This window comes from Enoplosus armatus, chromosome 18 (assembly GCF_043641665.1).
Source record: "Enoplosus armatus isolate fEnoArm2 chromosome 18, fEnoArm2.hap1, whole genome shotgun sequence".
NCBI classification, from domain to species: Eukaryota; Metazoa; Chordata; class Actinopteri; order Centrarchiformes; family Enoplosidae; genus Enoplosus; species Enoplosus armatus.
Window position 1 is genome coordinate 16,950,738 of NC_092197.1, and position 22,240 is coordinate 16,972,977.

General features: G+C 43.6%; 1 protein-coding gene across 1 annotated transcript; it reads left to right on the top strand.

Annotated features, from left to right (window-relative positions):
* The first annotated feature begins 4,109 nt into the window (after nucleotides 1–4,109).
* On the top strand, nucleotides 4,110–9,018 carry barhl1b (BarH-like homeobox 1b). The gene is made up of 3 exons (XM_070924991.1): nucleotides 4,110–4,560; nucleotides 7,187–7,409; nucleotides 8,721–9,018. The coding sequence occupies exons 1-3, from the start codon at nucleotides 4,110–4,112 to the stop codon at nucleotides 9,016–9,018; spliced, it is 972 nt and encodes a 323-aa protein (XP_070781092.1).
* Nucleotides 9,019–22,240: the final 13,222 nt, after the last annotated feature.

Genomic DNA, 22,240 nt, shown 5'->3' on the forward strand with positions numbered 1-22,240 from the left:
AACGACAGAGATGCCAAAGTTTATTCAAAGGCGACACACATTTTTACAAAACATATCTAGATATATGTTTAACACACCTGCTCAATTGAGCGAGTAAATAAAATGTTTTCCCTTTTTTTTCTCCCACACAAAAACCCAGGAAGCTGAGGAGGCCCAGCAGGCATTATTAGTAGCAAAGCTGATGGACAGGATTCCAATAATGCAGAGAAGAACAAACAAAAACGAAAGAAAACACACGTCCACAGATAGATTATTAATGCTGACAGGTAGACTATTACAATGAAACTGCACTTGGTGCCTGTTAATCTTGTTTTAGGCTTTATATTATTGATATTTTTAGTAAATATTCAAAGATTAGTAGTCTGATCAGAATAAAATCTGAATATCAATACTGGTCTTAAATACATGGAGTTAAATTAAACTGTACAGCTGTCAGCCCAGCCAGAGGAAAAAAAGTCTACACTTCACTGAAATGGCCCAAGGGTGCCAACTTTGTTTTGGTAAAAAAAAAAAAAAATGTGAGTGGAAGGTGTGGGGCTGTTTAATGTGGATTAATGATAAAATTTGATTTAACCTGCTGATAGAAACAGACGGAGGTGAGGTGAAGAGGCAGACAGCAATTCACATTTCACTGACCATTTCCGGGAAGCATTCCTGTTTCCTCTCTGGATCAATAACATCCTCCCACAACACCAGTGTGTGAATGTGTGTGGGAGAGAGAGTGAGTGTGAGTGTGTATTTCATCATTGGAGTAACAGTTGCACTGGCCCTCAAATTCAGACCAGTCCTGGAAAAAAAAAAGAAAAAAAAGAAAAAAAGAAAAGCTTGACCAGAGGGACACTTGTCCAAAATCAGCAGCAGCATGAGCCAAATCATTACACTGCACTACACACACACACACACACACACACACACAGCTAGAGCTGCACTGTCTTCTGCCAAAAACATTTCTCTGATTTTAAAAGGATTTATAAACGTTACCTGAAGCCTATATTCTTCAATTTAATAGCACAAAACACAAATTTTGATTTAAATACTGTACACTGTGTCTATATTAGTGCTAAAATAATTAGTAATTTAATGACAATGTTGACAACTCAACTAAATATTTAACAAGCAAAAAACACCACCATCAAAGCGTTTCCCTCCACTGTGAAGATTTGCTCCTTTTCTCAGTTTGATGTCATCGTAAATTTAATGTTTTTGAATAATTGGGTTTTATAATGTTGGTCGGACACAACAAACAATTTGAAGACGTCACCATGGGTTCTGAAAAGTTGCTGATTTTGTTTTCACTTTTTTCTCCACTTTTCTGACATTTTAAAGACAAAGCCATTATCGAAAAAATTACCGACAGAATAGTTCATAATGAAAATAATCCTTAGTTGCAGCCATAGTCTATATATTGTAAAATAATGACTATTTCCCAAATCTGGTAAGTAATTATATTCTGTGGAAATGCTTTAAAATTAATAATTCTATAACTTGTTTTTTCAACTACCTACTCATTGGTTTGTCTGCAGACATGTAAACCTATATACCCCCCCCCCACACACACACACACACACACACACAATTTTGACATACAAATAAAAGTAAAGGGTTCTAAAGAGTTCAAATTAAAATCAAATAAATAAGGACTTCTGGGGGTCTTTTAAAAAACAAATCAAAATAATTAAAAGGTTATCTGCAACTTTTACAGGCCAATATGATAATCACAAACAGGAAGAAGTCAGTATAATGACCTTATGATTTATTTACTACAACAGTGGACATGCGGCACAGTCATGATAAAGAGAAGAAGACAAAAAAAAAAAAAAAGAGAGACTCGGAGAGAAAGTATCAAACCACAGCTCCTTTTCATGCACCAGCAGAGGAGAAAGAAACAGCTAAGTCAGGGTGGGTGTGTGTGGTGCCTTATATCTGTGTTGTCCCCGCCTCATATGTGACAGCTTGCAGCCGTGATGGGACCCCATGGGAGCGGGGAGCGGATTCACTAACCTGCCGGTGTCTGAGACCGACGCGCGCCTCCAATCTGGTGGTCACATGGGGTGGAGGCGGAGGGAGGAGGAGGAGGAGGCGGGCGGGCGGGGGGGGTGGGGTGGGTGTAGATGATGATGAGAAAGGGGTTAGTTAGATTATTAGGGGCTGTCCGGGCCGTCATGCGGGGCAAACTGTTGTGCAGGATGGAGCTAAAAGTGCACACAATGGTATTTCACGCGTGTTAAGGAGAAAAGTGCGCACAATGGCACTTCACGCGCCTTGAAGTTTTGCCTCACGCTGCTCGGACTGTTGTCTACAATTACCAGGGACCATTAGATAGTTCTGGTGCTCGAAATCAGGACTGTTCAACGACAGCAAAACCTTTCTTATTAGATGTTTCATCCTCAGATATTCTCTCATTTGAAAGGCAACATAAAAAATAAAAAAATAAAAAACATATTGTCAAGGTGACCATGGTGCATCTGCAAAGACTGTTTTTGGGGGATTTTAAGATTTTCGATCAACAGCTAAAAATAAAAATTCCGGAGTTTAATAATTATAATGTTCAGCAATGAGAGTGAAAATAAAAACACATTTTTAACAATGAAATTGCCACCACCCAGCAGGAGATAATAATTATAATAATAATAATAATAATATCTAATAATTGTATTTTGGCAGTTTTGTCAGTGAAGTTCGCCATATAAAAGCGTTTGCACCTAAACGATGTTAAACCCGATCATCTCATTTGAATAAAAAAAAATGAAAAATAAAAATGAGTGCTGATAATAAAAAGTAAAATGTTGAGGGGAGAGCGTGGAAATAGAGGAGGTGTGGAGGTGGGAAACAAATCAGAGACAGGGAGTCGAGAAGAAAAACACCGAGCCGCTCCACATAATAACCCCATTATAAGCCTCATCAATGATGTAATGAAAGCAAACAGTGTGAAAATTGCCTGTAAACAGTTGGATCTGAGTCTCCTGATGAATTCAGTGTCTCTTTTATCAAAGTGAGGATGAGCCAAGTAGGAGAGGCAGGGAGGGAGGGAGGGAGGGAGGCAGGGAGGGAGGGAGGCAGAGTGAGTGGGCGTGGAGGGAGGTCCACTTCCAGCTCCCCTCAGCCAATGAAGGCTTGTCACAGGGGACTCACGTGGACGAGGCGCTCTTAAAACCTAGCTCCTGACTTTTCCTCAAGTTCAATTTTTTGGGATTCCCTCCCACCCCCATCACATCTCGTCCTTTTACTTGCCAGTTGTGACTATTTAACCCAGTTTACCTCTCCCCTTTTTTTTTTCGCTTCTGCGGCGCGCGTCGCTTCGTCCCGCGTCTTCCGCTTCTTCCTCTTTTTGCTGCGGCTCCGGACTCCTCTCTCTTCCTCTCGCGGTGTCGCTGCTCCGGGTTCTTACGGGTTTTGTTGTCCTACTTAAAAGAATGCGAGCGGGTTTCATCTGTCGTCCGTGCGGCCACATGACGAGCCGCCCTCAACACCTCCCGGTGCTCTCTCAGGTCTGACGCGCCTGCACCTGTCCATGGTGCTGAAACGCATTTTGGTTGTTGTGCCCGAAGACACCGGTGCGCTGCTGCTGCTGCTGCTGCTGCTGCCGCTCTCACATTTCCAGAATTTTTTGTATTATTTCTGCATCTTGTCGTGTTCTGCAGGTGAGATCAGCTCAGCAATAAGTGCTTCAGCTTGCCGGCGAGGCTTCTGAACTCAAAACAGAAGGAGTTGTTCCTAAAGGAAGCAAAGCGAACCGATCGCGACTCTCCCCAACAAAAAAAAAAAAGAAGAAGACTACAGCGGCAGCATCGATTTCAGGAGGACTCGTCTTTCTACACTTGACAGAAACAACATCGGACGCATGGACGATTGCTGTAACGCAAGTTAGCCTGGAGATATTTTCTCTTTAAAGAACCAGTTGGGGAACTGGAATTAGCGGATGAATAATCTCCATTTGTAGCGAATCCAGAAACATTTCTTTTGGTGCGGGGAGGGGGGTTCTTTCTCTTCTGCTGGATCAACTGAGACTTAACACACACACACACACACACACACACACCCCCTCCCTCCCTAAAATAAAACTTGTCCTGAATACCAAATGGTAGTTTGAGGAGGCCTCGATCAAGACAATGGAGGCGTCCGCCAACGGGTCCAGTTTTGGCATCGACTCGCTGCTGTCCCACAGGCCTGGAAGTCCGGTGTCCAAAGGGGACAGCCTGGTGGGGGAGTGCCGCTCGCCTCTGGAGTTCAGCCCGAGATCAGACGTGGAGAGCGGCTGCTCGTCGCCTCCGTCGCCGAGGAGGGAGTGCGTGGACGAGGTGGCCCAGAGGCAAGGTCACGGCGTCGGCCTGCCGCCGCACCTCCAGCACGCTCAGATATCTGCGGGGTCGCAGCAGAGGACCGTGACCTCGTCGTTCCTCATCAGAGACATTCTCGCGGACTGTAAGCCCCTGGCCGCCTGCGCGCCCTACTCCAGCAATGGACAGCCGACTCAGGAGGCGGGGAGGCTGGCCTCGAAGATAGCGGACGACTTTATGGAGAAAATCCACAGCAACTCGTCGTCAGACAGTGAATATAAAGGTAAGGATGTGAAGCGGTCCGTCTGTAGGCTGAGGAGAAGCTGCTCGGCGGTGGAGGTGAAACTGATTTGGCCTTCTGCTGCTTTCATACTGGACTTTTTGGCTGCTGTAGAAAATGTGATTGTATCTGGAGAAGCTCCTTCTTCTTCCTTTGACTTCCTTGGGTTCAGCTGCAGCTGGTCTCTTCTTAATGCTTCTTTTTCTATCTTTAAAACTGATGATTTATTCGGACAAACCTCATTAAATAATAATTCAATAATAAATGAAATAGGCCTAAAGAAATAAAAATTAAAAAAAGGGGCATAGAGGGGGTCTGGTACAAAATGTGTGTTTGCTATCTGGAAAAACAGAGTAAGGCATGAAGTTGGAAGAACAACCAATTAAATGTTAATGAAAGCCAAAACCACGATTCAAAATATTATTTAAGCTTTTTGCTGCTCTGGGCGATGATAACAAAAATTAAAAACCTAGAGAAATATAAACATAATTAAAATAGGTCAATTTTATTTTAAAGGTATTTTAGGCCTATTCAGATTATTTTCTATAATAATAATAATAATAATAATAATAATAATAATAAGTAGCTGTACTATATAAAAATAAATTATTCGGCTTTTTGAATAATTTCAACAGTAGAAAACATTAACAGCTAGTGATCTTTATCAATAATAAGTACAATTCATTAGTAGCAGGCCAATCAGTGAGGACAGAGTCGCCCCGTCCCTCTGCTGCTGCATCACTGCAGCGCAAACACGACACTTGTCCCTGCGCGGTGACAGACTGATGAGTTCATTTTCATCAAGTTTTCACATTTTAAAATCAACGACTGCCTGCCGGCCGGCGTGCGTGCGTGCGTGCGTGCGTGCGTGGCAAGTTCCAAGCCTCGCATTAGCGGAATATCCAGAAAGCATCTGTTGATGTCAGGGAGGAAAGGATGGGAGAGATGACAGGGTCGCCTCCAGATAAATGCCATCAAGGGCCTCTCTGTTTCCAATCATGTCAGCCATAACAGACATGTCACCTCCATTGACAGTTTAATGAAGCAGTGCCTGGAGAGAGGAGGACCGCTGTAGGCTACAAGGGAAAATACACAACTCCAATTGAATACAAATAAAAATGATTACAAATAATATTATGACATTATTATTATTATTATTTCAGTAGTTTGTTTATAGGCTCACAATGGGTTTCCCCCAAATGCACTCTCCCTGTAAGCTATCGATACGGCGTCACGTCATCAATGTGCTCAACAAATTCAGTGAGTGCGTGCGTGCGTGCGTGCGTGTGTCCGCGCGCTCACTGGTGTCACAGCGCGGATGGAGACGCTGATCGACGCGCTGATTGATTGAGGAAGCCGCGGGGCCCACAGAGCGCCTGTACGGTGGCTTTGATTTCCACGAATCCGCCTCCTATAATATTGCAGGGATTTGATGCAATTTGTCCCCGGCGCTAATCAGATTTGTAACCGCGCAAGGCCGCCCGGCTCTTGATTTCCACTCATTTCCACGGTCCTGTGAAGTTTCTCCGGTCGCGGTTGAAAGGCTCGTCCTTCCCTTGTGGCTCAATTAGGCGGATTATTGTGCTTCTTGAGACGACTCAACTATTCAACTACCAAGATCTCTCGCCTCGCTCGCTCGCTCCCCCCCCCTCCTCCCTTCCTCCTCCTCCCCCCTTTTTCTTTTCTTTCCTTTCTTTTTTCTGAGAATTGACTATAAGGACTGTATATCAATGCTCGCCCTGACATGACACCACGCAGAAAAAGAACAAAGGCTGCGGGTCTACTGACGGGGGGAAATATCAGATTGGAAGAGCGAATATTGGGAGAGCTTTTCATAACAATTTAAGGCCAAATCAAATAGCTCCATGTCGCCTATAGGCACAGTGTCTGGCGCCGAGCTTCCCCCCTCTGCAGCGTAGAGCCGCTGGGAACTCCAGCACGCTGGTATAAAAACACACACACCTTTCGAAACAGTTGGACGATAAAGGTTGGACGCGTTTTTGGTCATTTTCATAAAAGTCGCACTAAGCAAATAGTGTGCCTTGGATTCAGCTGGTGTTCAAACTACAACAATTCAAAATAGCATTTCCGGTTTTATTTTCTGCGGTTTCCCTCCACTTTTCTCACGCTGACGTGAAACGTAATAAAATTACGAACAAATTAAGCGACTGCATAGTTCCAAAGCTTCATCACGTCTTATAAGAGTCATTTTTATTAGTAGTATTCTAATATTAAATCTAGCTAATCAATCAACAAATGTATATCCCTTATTTATAGTACATCCCACACAATGCAGCTCAAAGTGTTAAATGACACACACACACACTGAATTCTGCTTTGCTTTGCTCCAACTGGTTTATTTCATATTTTACAGCTTTCTGCGGAATATATCTTCATTACAGAGCCGCTGCACACTCATGAAAAGCGATTCAATTGACCACTTTTAATCTATTTTACTTGGAGTTTACGTTGATAGATTGATACGCTGCTGCTGCTGCTGCACAGACTCATTTACGTCACTTCACGTCCACACTCAGACGGATGAGGTTGTATTTACAGTGCGAGGCCCTGGCTCTGTTTTCACCTTCCTCTCTCCTATTTGTCTCTTCTTCTTCTTCTTGTCGGCCAGTGAAAGAGGAGGGGGACAGGGAGATCTCCAGCAGTCGAGACAGCCCTCAGGTCCGGCTGAAGAAGCCCAGGAAGGCCCGGACGGCCTTTACGGACCACCAGCTGGCTCAGCTGGAGCGCAGCTTCGAGCGCCAGAAGTACCTGAGCGTCCAGGACCGCATGGAGCTGGCGGCCTCCCTCAACCTCACCGACACACAGGTCAAGACCTGGTACCAGAACCGGAGGTAAAGACACTGCTGTTGCTACTTAAGAGGGAGGGATGAGGAGGAGGAGGGGGGGGGGGATAATCTGGTTTCTCACGGCTGGCTCATGACTACATGGACCAGGGGACGCCATGTTCTCCTTTCACCATCACCCTAAAAAGGTGACACGAGTTCACTTCACTTAACTGCACATGAGTCGCCGCCACCGGGTCTGCAACTAACCTTTGTATCCATTATTGATTCATCTGACGATCTTATCTGGATTAGAGGATTCATCGTTTGGGTCCATAAAATGTCAGAAGTGAGTTTTCTCTCAGAGCCAAAATGTTGTCGACAGCGACCCAAAGTTCAGTCAACCATCAGAGAGGGAAGCAAATCCCTCACAGCCGATAAAGCGGAACCTGTGACACTTTGCCATTTTAACTTTTAACCACTGATTATGAAAATAGTTTCTGATTTAATTTGCTGTCAATCAACTGGTCGATTAACCGTTAGTGTCAGCTCTAACTTTCACTTTAAAATGACATCCAGTAAATTCACAAGGAGCTACTATTGATTGACAGCTGATCAATTGATCTGATAGGCTATCTATCAGAATCACGCCGACAAATTCTCATGTCTGCAGAACATCCCCATGGTGTCAAGTGTATTTTCTTTAAGGTTTTTGTTTGTTTGGTTTTTATTTCTCTATTAAAGAAAATAAAACACTCCCAAGATTAAATCACTATTGGTGGTCTGGGACGCTGAGTTTATTTCTTCAGTTTTCAGCACCTTCATGCAGCATATCCGATTAAAGTCAATGACCCTGCAAATAGTTCTACAACAGAGGCGTCAGCTACGTGTAAATAAACACAACCGCACACACCAGTCAGAGGAAACCGCCCTCCTCGACGTGAAAACGCGATTCTGTGCAGTTTTCGGTTGAATTAACTTCACTGTTTATTTCTCCACAGTTTTGACTCTCAGGCAGCTAAATGACATAAATAAATATAAAAACAACACTTTGGGGTATGAATAATGCATCGTTGCATGTGTGCATATCAATAATTCAAACAAACCACTATATCTACTCAATTATCTTTATTATGAATTATTCACCTGCATGGAGTGCATGCTGGCAGTCTAACAGACGTCCTTGGGTGTGAATACAAGCGGCAGGTTGGAGAGTTTGGTGATTTAAGAAAAACAGATGTATGCCTGACTTCTAATTGGACCCCAGGTAAACAGATGGGAGTTCTTTTGGTGTGTGTCAGATTCAAAACACACTCACTAATGCTATGCATTTATAGATATACACATGCTGAAGGCTAACACAGCGTCTCTCTCCTGCAGGACAAAGTGGAAGCGACAGACGGCGGTCGGACTCGAGCTGCTGGCGGAAGCTGGGAACTACTCCGCCCTGCAGAGGATGTTCCCGTCGCCGTACTTCTACCCGCAGAGCCTGGTGTCCAACCTGGACCCCGGAGCGGCCCTCTACCTGTACAGAGGCCCTTCGGCGCCCCCGCCGGCCCTGCAGAGACCCCTGGTACCTCGGATCCTGCTGCACGGCCTGCAGGGGGGCGGCGAGCCCCCTCCGCCGCCTCCTCTGCCCCCCATGTCCGGCGTGCTTCGGCCAGCTCAGCAGCGGTGAGCCGGCCCCTGCTGATCCTTTTTTTGTTTTTGTACGCCGACCTTGGCAGCTTTGGACTCACGAGAAGAAATGAAACAAAGACAGGACAAGAGAAAAAGAAGAGAACTGCTCATGGCCTTGACGGTTACGGCTGAAGCCTGAGGACGGAGCTCTGTGACTCCAACTGTCTTGTGTGGAAGCAATTTTTTTTCCTGTTTCTTTTTTTTTGGGACATGAGCTTTATTTATAACTTATTTATTTTTCAATATGAATCAAAGCATCTAAGTTATGTATTTATTTAATCCAAGTTTCAGTATTTTCAGTGTTTTTCCCAACAACAGAAACAATTGTTGGTTCAAAGCCAATTAGACCCCCTATTATTATTATTATTATTATTATTATTATTATTATCATGTGGAAACGAACATCCTTCAGTGTAATTTGAATATAATGTAGTTACAGGATCCAAAGGAACAACTAGTAAATATTTCGTTTTTTCTTAACTCGTGAAGAACAACATGATCAGCAGTCATAAACCTGTAAATAAGAATATTTTGCATTTTATTCGAAAGAGACTGATTTTAAATGAACTTTTTTCTTTTCTTTGTTTGATCTACGAGTGTGTCTTTTTCAGACCAACGATGATCCAGTTTAAACATATTAGGCTAGATTAGCCATCAGAAACTATACAGGCGAACGAGTCAGAATTTAAAAAAAAAAAGGAAAGGAAAAAAAAAAAAAGGAAAAACACAGATATTTGTCTGAGAAAGGGTGGACTATACCTGGACCCACATATAGGCACAACCACGAGAGCTACGGAAAGAAAGAAATCTATATAAAGTCTTTTTTCTTGTTCTTAGTTGAAGTTTTTAGCGGAGTAAAAATGTCAAGTAATTTATTTAAAAAAAAAACAACGCAGTTTTATCCCTGCAGAGGGGGAAATGGGGAACGCAATCACCTCTAATGTTTTTATTTTTTTCGACAAACAAACCGGCCGGACTCGGGTCCACGTCCAGGTGTAACTGCCTGTTGATTTGCTATCGATGTATTTGAACAGACGTTGTGCATTACTTATGTTATTTCATATGAAGCCGTGATAACCCTTAATTGTTATACTCTCCTTTGGTGAAAATGTAATATTGCAGATATCAAAACTTGTGGAGTGGTTCTCGTATATTTCCTGGATCGTTCTTTCATTTGGATTTTCTTTTTTTCTTTTTTTCTTTCTTTCGTTCCTCTAGCTTCCCCCAAACTCTCTCTCCCCCCATTTCGTGAAGTTCATTTTTCTTTTTTTGTGAAATTCACAGCAAAAGTTGGACAGAAAAAGGGGAGGGGGGGAGGGGGGTGGGATTTGATGTAAAAGAGAATTACTTTTATAAATGTGGAAATAAAAGTCTTTCATTTAAAACATCACGTGGCTCTTGAATATGTGTGCGACACAGAAATGTCAGACGGAATCAACACGTGGATTGAGCCTGTTCTCAAAACCTAATCAATAGGTGGACAAAATATTAGCAACCCTGAGATTGCAGAAATGATTGGTGTCGTGGTGTCTGAAGCTGCTGTTTGTGGCGGTGTCGTGTTGCATTATAATATTAGGTGTTACTGTTATTTTGTCCATCCACTGTGGTCTTAAAGCAACACATTTCAGCACAATCTTCCTTTGAAGAGTCACACTGGTAACTGTGGACAAACAAATATCCTTTATTCAGCCTAATTTCGACACACACAAAAAAAAAATATAATTTTACCAGCCTGGTTTGGTGCCAAAATGTAAGAAAAAAAAGATACACAGGAAAAGAAATGGAAAGTAGGCCTGTACAGAGGCCTGCTGGGTGTTTGTGAGGGTTTGACAGTCCATTGACCAAATATGATACACAGTGTTTTTCTTCTGAAGTGCTATGAACACGTGTCAGTGTCAATGAGCAAAGGTTGGGGAGATGGGCGGCGCAGCTTTAATTAAAACATCCCCACTTTTCTGCAAGCAGCTCGAAAATAAACACAATTTTAAGGGCTCGCGGCTTTCTATTAGAGGAAAACGTGTTTGAGTGAATTTGAACAAGCCTGTCAGAACGACGTTTTCCCTCCTCTGTTTGGTTTCGTGTCGTTTGATTTAATTTGTTTAATGTTGAGATGAGGGCGTGAAAAAAAAAGAAAAAAAAAAGAAGAAGTTAATAAGGGTGTCACCGGTGGAGCAAGTGCTTTAACATCCGTTTTCTTAACCTTTTCAAAAGAAGAGCGGAGATTTGCAGAACGGGTTTGACAACGGAGTTCAGTTTGGACAAATGTTAATGGTATGCTGTGTTAATTACAAAGTTATTGGCTTTTATTAGGCTACTTATTTAATTTTGGCCCTTTGTTTTATTTTTGTCTTTTCGAGGTAGAAATGCGCACACAGGTTTGAGTGCAAGGCACGCGGAAGGGAAAAGGTTTGATTGGAAATTGATACCCCCCCCCCCCCCCCCCCCCACACACACACACACACACACACACACACACACACACACACACACACACACACACACACACACACACACACCCCTCACGCACATGTTCAAAAGTGCAATCAAAGATCAATTCCAGCTAATGTCTTTAGAGAAGGGCCAACAAAGCAGAAGGGTGTTCTGTCCAAAATGGAGCCCCTGTCCTGCCCCCCCCCCCCCCCCCCCGCCCCCCCACCACACCACCTCCCCCTTCGCCATTCCCACTTTCCTAAATTAACAGCAGCAACTCCAATTCATTTTCCATAAACAATGCAGGAGATGAAATATTAATGTAATGTGCGCAATTGTTTAAGTGCCCTAAATGATCCCATTTGGAAATTGATTGTTTCCATCCTTCCTTTCCTTGAGGGTGCTGGATGCGCGCTCCTCTGCCAAACGGCTCCAACAGCTGGTGACCGGGCTGGAGCTGACTGCAGACCGGGGATCAGCGTGGGGACAGCTGGTCAGCGGCTCCATCACCGCCACAACCACCCCCTCCCTCCTCCATACAAATTTCACCCAACCTCACTCTCCCCAATCCAAGTCAGTGATGACCCAAGTTATCCGGCCGTGGCGCATTGGGGGTTAAAGGAGTTCAGGCTGACGGACAAGCCTTGGCGTGTAGGATGTTAACGATTAGACAAAAGACTTTAATAGGTTTTAATTGAAAGTCGATAATGGGTCTGATAGCCAGGTCCCCCTGCTGTCATCCACGCATGGCACCTGTTATCTGGGGCCTCCACTTAGTGGCTGACCACGCCGTGAAATATCAGACTGACGGCCTGATAACTGGCGCGTTTATGATGCGTAAAATTGCATTAAAAATACAGTGGGCCGAGCCGAGTTCTGACGACTGGGAAGGTGGAGGGGGGGGGGGATCAAACACCTCCCAACTTGCCAAAAGATCATTATAGTCCCATCATGAGGATCCGTGACCGATTCGGATAACGACGACCCTCTTTATGAAAAGGGGGTTATTCTTGCAAAGTGCACAGCTGATTATATAAGGAAAAGCCCCCGTGTGTCTTGTTGGATGACTCGGAGATTTTTTTTTTTTTCTCCTTTTCTTTGCATGTGAAAGGCTGGTGGTAAATCCCCCGGCTCTTACCGTGGATTGTCCCCGGCTCAGGGTTAATGAAGTGCGGATGGAGTCTCGTTGAGCTCCCGACAGACAAAAAAAAAAAAAAAAAGGCTTAGACCCAGAGGATCAGTGACTCTGCTTAATCCCATGGACTCCTAATAATAATAATAATAATTCAAAAGAAAGAACTAAACAAAAAAAAACCAACCTTTTGATGAAATTAAGAGTGAATCAAAGCGTAATTTGCATTGTGCTCGTGGTGTGAAAGCTTTTATATTTGCTTTCGTTCCTTTCAGTGGACCAATGAGGCAAATCTGCAGCTCGCATTAAGATTGTTTCAATGCACTGCCAGCGTTTTGTTTAAAAAACTCCGCGGGGGAAGATGAAAAATAGATCAATTAAAATGTTCAAGAAACGCATGGCCTATTTTGCCGTTTTTCCCCAACAATAGCCATAAACGAAAAGAACTAATTTTACAGTTTCGTGCGCATAAGCGAAATATGCCTTTACATGGGCTATTATATCTGCTGTTAGTCAGAGAGGAAATGACACCAATTTATTCCCACATGCCTATAGCCGCCTTATATCCTACATACTACATGTATTTAGGGCATTTTGGAATAACCTTTGAAGCCATCATAGCACACAGAAGTGTTTCAAAACAGAGCAAAAGCACTTTATTACACACATAACCCTCATGTGTAATACGCCAAACAAAGTGTTTGACTGTGGTTTTCAAAAAAGGGGAAAGTTAAAGATATTTTTTTTTCCTTCTACATACACAAAGGCCTGTTTTTTTCTCTTAAAAGGGCAATAAAAGTTTGAATAATGGAACATGGAAAATGATTAAAATGTTTTTAAAGAGAAAGAGAAATGAGAAACACACAGTAGGCCCTTATGTATGCGTTTTCTTTTCGAAATATGGAGTCGGTTTTAAATAGGATCGTGGTGCTTCGTCTATATGGTAAAAATGTAAATATAGGCTGCAGTTGGATGCACTGATGTTCAGTTTATGTTTGCTGTATTTAGAGTCTGTGCAGCAGGCAGGGAAAAGTAGGACAAATTGTAGGTACTGACACTGGCAAAGTCACCATTTCCCCAAATATATTTTGTTTCTCCTTCATATTGAAATCTAAAATGAAAAGGTCGCCCAACTTCATTCATCTTACCAAAATTTCTATAGCTGAAAATAAGAGGAGAAAAAAAAGGAGAGAGAGGTTGCCGTGAAAATGAATCTGACTCAGCAATGAACAGAGACATTTAGAGAGATGAAGTGCATGATGAACTATCAGGACGTGTAAAAGGGGGAGAGTGTGGAGGAGTGAAAGGAGATCAGCAGCCTCGCGGTTAGAGATCCACTCCTTGCCTGGAGGTACGGGGGGCAGCGAGGAGGAATGAAAGCCTCGCAGAGTGGAGCGGAGATAACCCCACTAATCATTTCCCCAATATGACGGGGGAGAACTACAAACTTGGGTCAGGGGCGCGGGGATTGACATCCCAATCTCAGCAAATAATGAAAGCTTTCCTCTCGGATCAGAAGGAGGGTTAGGGAGGAAGACAGGAGAGGAGAGCGGGAGAAGGGGGATAGACACGGGGAAGGAAGAGGTGGGGCTGCTGCCTCACAACCACACACATGGCCTGCACTTGAAAGCTCTCATTCTTTAATTTTATACTGGACTACAGAGGATGGCGAATATGCCGGTCGACTCACTGAAATTACCACATGTGACAGCTTCGACATGACCCACTGAGGCACCCTTAAAACTCCATAAAATGTCATAAAATTAACGGGCGACAGCGCTCCCTGCTTTGAGAAAAGCCTAGCAATTGTAACTTTATGGAACCATAAAACTAATTTGTCAAAACAAACATTACACACTGTTTCAGCACAGGCCGACTTGTCTGGCTGAAATGATTTTATTCATTCACCTGGCCAGCTATGCTATCAGTGCTAACATAAGTAGCCTAGTCTAGCTAATGCTGCATTCAAGGAATGTTGGCAGAATGGGAACAAAGTGAATACATTATTCCAAGATGGTTATCCCAATTGCGTAAACAGGACGTGAGCTCATAATTTAGTTTGATCTATTGTTTTGAAAGGATGGATCACTGATCATAGCTAACATTAGGCTATCTGATTATGGTGGGGGAAACATTTTGATGCCTCAAATACAGCAGTGAAATCAATAATGTATTGTACATTTGTATATAACATATGTAAAAAACAGCAGCCCAAGGTGATTGGTGTTAATGGAGGATGTACGGGAGTATTATGTGGATAAATAGATAGATAACATATATATAATTCCAATGGGAAATTATAGTAAATATCTATTTTTTTTAAAGTGGTTTAAAAACATACTGTGAAATTATGAACATAAAAAAGCACCACAACTCATTCATTAACAAACTAATTCCTGATTTCTTTTTGATGCGTCTTGCCTCCACTTTTCCCAGGGAGGGATGGGAGCTGTGTAGCTTGCAGCAGGGGGTCGGTGTAAGCCACATTACTATCAGATGACACAGAGATTATTCAATCAATACCTTGTTGTGTTACGGCAGGCTTCGCCGCCTGCCACACTGCGCTCTCAGCAGCCACTTCGGCCAGACGACATGGCAAAGAGAAAAAAAAACACCCCGAGGCCTTGACCCCCACCGGCCAAGCAGCCCTGGAAATGCCTCTGGGAGCAGACAACAACCTCAAGCAATGAGTAAATCTCACATTGATCTGTATCCGACTTCCAGACAAAGACATTCAAGGAAATGGCAGAGCCGGCCATAAAACCAAGTCATTTTTCCGGCTTCTTTCAGAATGAAAATGCAAAGTTATTCATCTGCGGTAGACACAACGTGATAAATTCAACAAGAGCAAAACAAGAGGAGGACTATACAGACTGAAAAATAACCCTTCTGTGTGAAGACACAGGCTGTTTGATGTACAGATATGAGTTGGTATCTTGTGATTCACAGTGATGATAAATGCAACTGACAGACAGTGGGAGGCATTTCATCATGGCATCTTCATTGACATTTTTGTGATTTTCATATTCCTATAAACTGAGAGGTTACATGGCCCTTAATTTGGTGGAAAGACTAGACTACTTAAAAATACATTTTAATCCCATTATACATCCAAGGTCAACAATCTCACTATAAAGCTGATTCTCCAAACCCTGAAAAAAATCAGATTTTTTCGTGAAACTACACAGTTTTCAGCACAGCAGCAATTTACTATTTATAAGTGATCCCTGCATACAGCTTATACATGTGGAAGAGGGTCCATGATCTGGTCTCAACTGAAAGTGGGCTAAATTAAAGGGAACAGGCAGTTTCTTGGACAGCCCGGTGGACCCTAGGGGTCACTGACCAGGGCCACGGGGAGGCCTCTCACCTCATAAACATAAAGCGAGGAGAGGCCATCAATAAATGATGAGGAGTGGTATACATGTATTTTTAACGGTGCTTCCGTGTGATGTCTGGCAGCTCTCTCACACTCTGTCTCCTGGTGGAGGGCAGAGAGCAGAGCAGGACCCACGCATTTTTGAATAAGGCCTTCCTCCCTCCCTCTTCCTGTGTGTAGGTTGGGGTGAGGAAGGGGAGGGGGGTGGGTTAGGAGGCCCGGTGGTCTTTGTACAAAAAAAAAAAAAAGTGTTGATGGCTAACAGGTTCCTGCTTTGGCCAGCAGGGTCAGTGCTGTTTGTCAGTGTGCATGTGAGCGTGACAAAGTGAAGGAGTGATTTCAGTGGAGAGGGGGAACAGGATTAATAGAAGAAAACACAACAATTAAAAGCAAAAGGTCCACTAATTTGCCACTAATAAATGAAGTCATCAGGGTCAAGTGCTGCACCTGCAGGGTTTCAGTCTTTAATGGTTTCTTTAATGAAACCATTAAAGTTGGGCATCATGCAAACATTAAGTATGTTACCAAGATGGAAATATTTGCATGTTAGCAGGGCTAATACAATACTTTTCTGACATCCATATATCCATATAAAAATAAAAGATTTATCCATAATTACAATTAATGTTAGTTGAACTAAACTTTAGGGCTGCAACTAACATTAATTGTCATTATGGATAAATCGCACAGCCCTACATGTTAGAAAGATATGCATGATCCTCTCATTCACGGAGGTGGAGTATTAAGCAAATCATATATTTACATCTAAGTTCTGTATTATAGGATTGAACATGTCAACACGTGTAGTTTTTACAAGCTGCCAAATTCACCCATAAACCCCCCCCCCAAAAAAACATAAACTGTTGATTTCCTTTTCTACAATTTGTTTATATCAAGCGTTCAAGTCTCAGCACTGGATAAATTATGGGGAAGTTGCAGAAATACCAAGGGAGCAACACTGAGGTTTCTGGCAGGAAGAAAATGATTGATGTTGCTTGTAGCCTCCGGGGGAGCAAGCAAGCACACGACAATCGATTCAATCAGCGATGGCAGGCAGGAATAACAACGCAGCCTCGGTTTGATTTACAATATTTCCCAGAATTATTGTCATTATCAAAGCACGGGCAGGCGTTAGACTACTAATACAGCTCTACCAGCACATGCATGTGCTCGTGCCAAGCTCAACACAGCAAACTCATCAGTGTTAGTTTACCTCTGAGTGTAAACTAATTAACACAATGTCTGTTTCTAGATCAGCTCACAGCTACTAGAATTAAATCTACAGATCAGGTGGATTCGAGAATCTGTCACTGAGCTCTGTGATTGGACCAGCAACTCACTAATCAAGTCTGGTCAACTGTAAATAATTGTCGCTGAAAAAATCTACACTTATTGTGGGATTACTAATTAGCCTGTGCAGTACCAGGCTCTACATACTGAGACATACACAAGACTTTGAATCCCAAGACTCAAATGCACCAGAGCAAGCTATTATTTAAATGACCGGTTCAACTAGGGCTGATTATCTTCATTAGAGATTGTTAATCAATTGTTTAAAATGTCAGAAAATAGTTAAAAATGCTCATTACAACTCCTCAGAGTCCAAAGTGACGTCTTCAAATAGCTTGTTTTGTCCAACCGACAGTTTAATACCCAAAGATATTCAAATTGAAACTGAAGAGTGGTAAATTTGAGAAGCTCAAACCAGTGAATGCCATTTTTACTTGACCAATAACTTAAATGTCCAACCAACTCTCAAAATTGTTAATTAAATCAAACAAACAATAAATCAGATTATGATTTAAGCATAAGGTGCAACCCACATGCTATTTCACTTCATAATTATTATGCAAACACACACATATAAATATCAGCTATGTCCATAAACTACTCATTCATGCACAGACAAGAGTGCTGCTATTTTGTGTGTGTGTGTGTGTGTGTGTTTGAGCTTGTTTGCCCACACACAATATTTATGTGTACCTGAGTTCTTTTCAGGGTGTCAGGTGCGTTCGTCTTGGGGCCCAGAGATGTTGAAGAATCAGTCAAGAGTGGACGGGTTGGGGACTTAAAGGGGGGCCAAAAAGCTCCTAATTGGACAAGTGAGACTGGTTGCGGTGAGGCTGACTGTGGGGAAGACAATCTACCTCAGTGACCACTCCTTGACATGCCATTTGCCTCTGAGGACCCCCAGGGCTGGCCAAGCAGCTGCCCGACAGAGCCATAACTCCAGGCCAAGGCGAAGACCTCGGGCTAACAAGCCGATAAGGGAAGACTGGTGGAGTGTGAGAGGGAGAGACAGCAGAGAGCGGTAAAGCAGAAGCAGGAATAGACCGAGAAGTCAAGAGGAAACACAGATGTGCTAAGACACTTTTCTGCTCGCAGAAACTTTTATTCTCTAACACGAACAGAAGCCGGAGATCTCACACTGCCGAGAGGATGGCTTTAATCGCAAAAGAAGCGCCGTGGTTTCCCAGCCTTGCTCCGGATCCTAATGCTCATTTCATCATCAGACAAACTGACACCGATATATTTACATGGAGCAGGAACGGCAGAGGAATTTGGAGGCATGTTGCCTGGGAGATCAGAGGCCTGGTTTATAGAATGGAGGCAGCACAAACAAACAACAGCAAAGGCCCCTGGCTCTGCACACACACACACACACACACACACACACATAAACACAGACGCCCACAGACACCCACACCTATATACACCTGAGTGGAGGAAAACACACTCTCCCAGGTTTGAAGTTCGTCTGGAGTGGCAAGCCGAATAAAGCGTGTGAAGCGTGATGCCAGGTAGGAGAGAAAACCAGCTTCAAACGGTTATCAATACAATTGGCTGTGCCAGGCGCAGCAGTTTAACCTCTTTAGCGCGCCGGGTGTCTGCTAACTGGATGTGACGCTTTCTCTGGAAGGCGCCTTCTGTGGTGTCGTCTTCACAAAGACTCACAGGGGCCTGATGGGTACTGAGAGTCCCAGTTTAACTGTGCAGCGCCGTGTCCCTTTGACAGTCCCCAAACTCAACCATAATAACACCCCAAGAAAACACAACAAATTCTCCCACTTGCCAGAGAATCATAAAAAAAAAGGGAAAAACACAGGTTGTGATGTGCAATGGAAATTTGCAAAACAGTAAATAGTGATTCATGTGCCTCTCACAACAGATGTCTCAAGTTAGCCTGTTTATGGGAATCAACTTTTCCTGACTGCTCTCATAACACTTTTTCCTAAGAATATCAACATCCTCTTACACACAGTAAAGGACAAACACCATGAGCCATACAAAATAATTCTAACATATTTGTAAACATTGACACTAGTACAAAGATAAACAGGCTCCCTATAAAAATCCACCACATCAAACATTTCTCTACACAGTGCTGCAGCATGATTTATAATCTGCAACTCCATCTTGCTCGACGGGCTTTTTTATACATTATGCAATTACTTCCAGTGTAATTACCCATAAACACGCGGTTTTAACAGATTTAAAGGCTGAGCGGAAATCATGTCTCATCATGTGCCCACTGGTCAAACACCATCATCAAATGGCATGAATGCATGTCGCATATCCTGAGGCGTGAAGAGGAGGAAGCAGGAATGAAATAAATTCATGAGAAGAAGAAGAAGAAGCTTCCATTTCTGCCAAGACGAAGAGCTGGGGAGGAAAAAGGGCAGGGGCACAGCCTGCCAAGGAGGTGGCGGAGGCATTAGGGATTGCAGCTGGTGTGCAGTCAGGCTGGCTGGGCGCAGCGGCAATCCCCTGCACCCCTTGATCCTACGCAGAGGCAGGTCTCAGCAGACCTGCGGGTGCCAAGACACCGCCATCCAAACCTGGAACCATCAGCCTCCACATGGACACATGAAAACAGAAAAAAAAAATGCACAGAGAGCACATGCGTCTGCAGTATGTATATGCATGCAGGCACACAAACTCCCTCCTTCGCTTTGAGCACACTTGCACACACTCCCACACACACACACCTCTGACAGGCCATACACAGATGTTCCCGTGATAACTATGACAATGTCAACACATACTGCTGCCTAACTCACATCCTAAGTCATAACGAACTAGAGGCACTGAGCCTCCATTTCTTCTTTTGGGCTTCTCTCTGACAATTTGTAGACTGCTTCTGGCTCCAGGTTGCATTCTGACCCCCAGGAGGAGAAAGAGGAGAAGAGGGAGAAATGGAAAAGAGGCTCAGACAATAACAGCGGCTGGGTGTATGTATATGTATATATGCATATACATATAGCTGATCAGGATGGAAAGATGTGTCACTCGGTAACCAGGCTCTCCATTTTAACGCCACGTCGGCGTGTGACCCCGCTGAGCGGCTGTCCCCTTCAATTAGGCCTGGGAGAGGATTAGCAGCGAGGGGAGGCAGGAGGGAGAGGTGAACGAGCGGGGGGGAAATGGCTCAGAGAGATAGAGTAACTGGCGCGGCTAACGGAGTATTCAAGAAAGGGGAGGTTGAGTCATAAGATGCAGCGGAGGGAAAGGTGAGGAGTCAGCGGGGGGTGGGGAAGATAGACCGGCTGATATGAGGACCCAGGCATAGCCGGTACAGTGTGGTGAGGAGGCGCGCGCACACACACACACACACACACACACACACACACACACACACACACACACACAGGGGGAGTAACTATAGCTCAGCTGCATCAGGTTCTGCTGAGGCTCCTATAGAAAAGTGACACAGTCATCACTGTGTGAGTGTAGAAGCACAGGCTGGATGTGCACAGTCTGTTGCTTTGATGCTTAGCCTCCAAAATGAGGTCGTTTACTACAGAAATAGATACTTTGGGTGGGAAGGTAACAAGTAGGGTGGTCTGTTCATTAAAGACCCCAAAAAAGAAGAGGGTCAGAAGGCAAGAGTCTACTAAAGTAGTGAGCGAGAGAATATTTGATCCATACCTGCTGCAATCATGTAAATGTATCTGTATATGTTTATCTATTTATTTGATCAAGCAGGATCTAACATGCGGAGGATATGGTCATTAAAAACATTATTATTTCATCAACAAAGGAAGCTGCAGGATCCTCAGACTGGATTTTTTATAAGTTTGCTGGGGGTTTTTTCAGAGATGTTGTGACAAATATTGATTAATCACTTTTTCACCCCCCAAAAAATCCCACTCAAGGTTGATGCTTCCATGTTTGATGTCAAATCTCTTTAGCTCTGGGAGTAAATTTTCTTTCTTTTTTTTTTATACCGACGATATTCAAGATTTCCCCTTTATTTACCCTGTGCCCAATATCTGAAAGTAAAATGAGATACAATCAAAGATTTATGAAAAAAAAAACGGACAATTGTTTTGTTCTTTCAAAGTCAGTAAACAAGTGTGAGGTTTTGAATATGGAGCATCAGGTCTATATGACATAATGAAAACCACTTATTAAAGGTTGTTTAAGCATGACCGCAGAAAAGCCACAAGGAACTGACATTTGGCCCCTTGTTTCGCATTTTGAGCTGATCGAGAAAAGCTGCGGCAACTCTACCCCGAAAACAAAACAACAAAACACTGTGCTGCTTTCCTGCTGCTCGTCTCCATTACAGCGAGCCTCGACCGCGATTACCAACAAGGGAGCACTGCGAGCCCTCGACGCTGAGAAAAAACTGGTCTGACAGCTCTGCTAAACGAGATGGAGAGGATGACGAAGTGAGAGAAAGCCATGAAGAACTATCGCACAGCTTTCCAGCATCTACGTACACACAGTTAAATCAACTGCTGGTTTTTATTTTGGATGCTTTTATCACTTTGGATCGCTCACCTGAGCTCCCCTCGAAGCTATTAATTTTAAGCCACAAAGTTTACTGCCAGTGCCATCGCCTTACATTTCCGCCTCCGCTAAAAGAGGGGAGGGTAGAGGAGAAAAGAAAAAGGCAAAGAGTAACTTATTGTTTTTATATGAGATCTATTCCCCTGGTGTTCTGGTCAATAATGACTTGATATATCAGTGACTGCCTTGCTATTTGCACTGTTTTCGGCGTGTTTTCTCTGCCTGTGATTGAGCAGAGCTATTTTCACGCATGGAGAGAGGCGGCTGAGGACCAGGGAGGCTAACGTCTGTTTGATCAAAGTTTATGTGAAATTTCCCGGGGCCGCCGGGGGAGTCGCTGTTTATGAACTGTAATAAAAAGAGTCATTTTGACGGCGTGACCCCGCTGCACAGGCAGGAGGAGGGTGGGGGGAGGATTTGGTTATGTCTCTGTTTGCAAGGAGGAGGTGCTCTCACAGGCCTTGAGAAGCAAGAAAGAAAGCG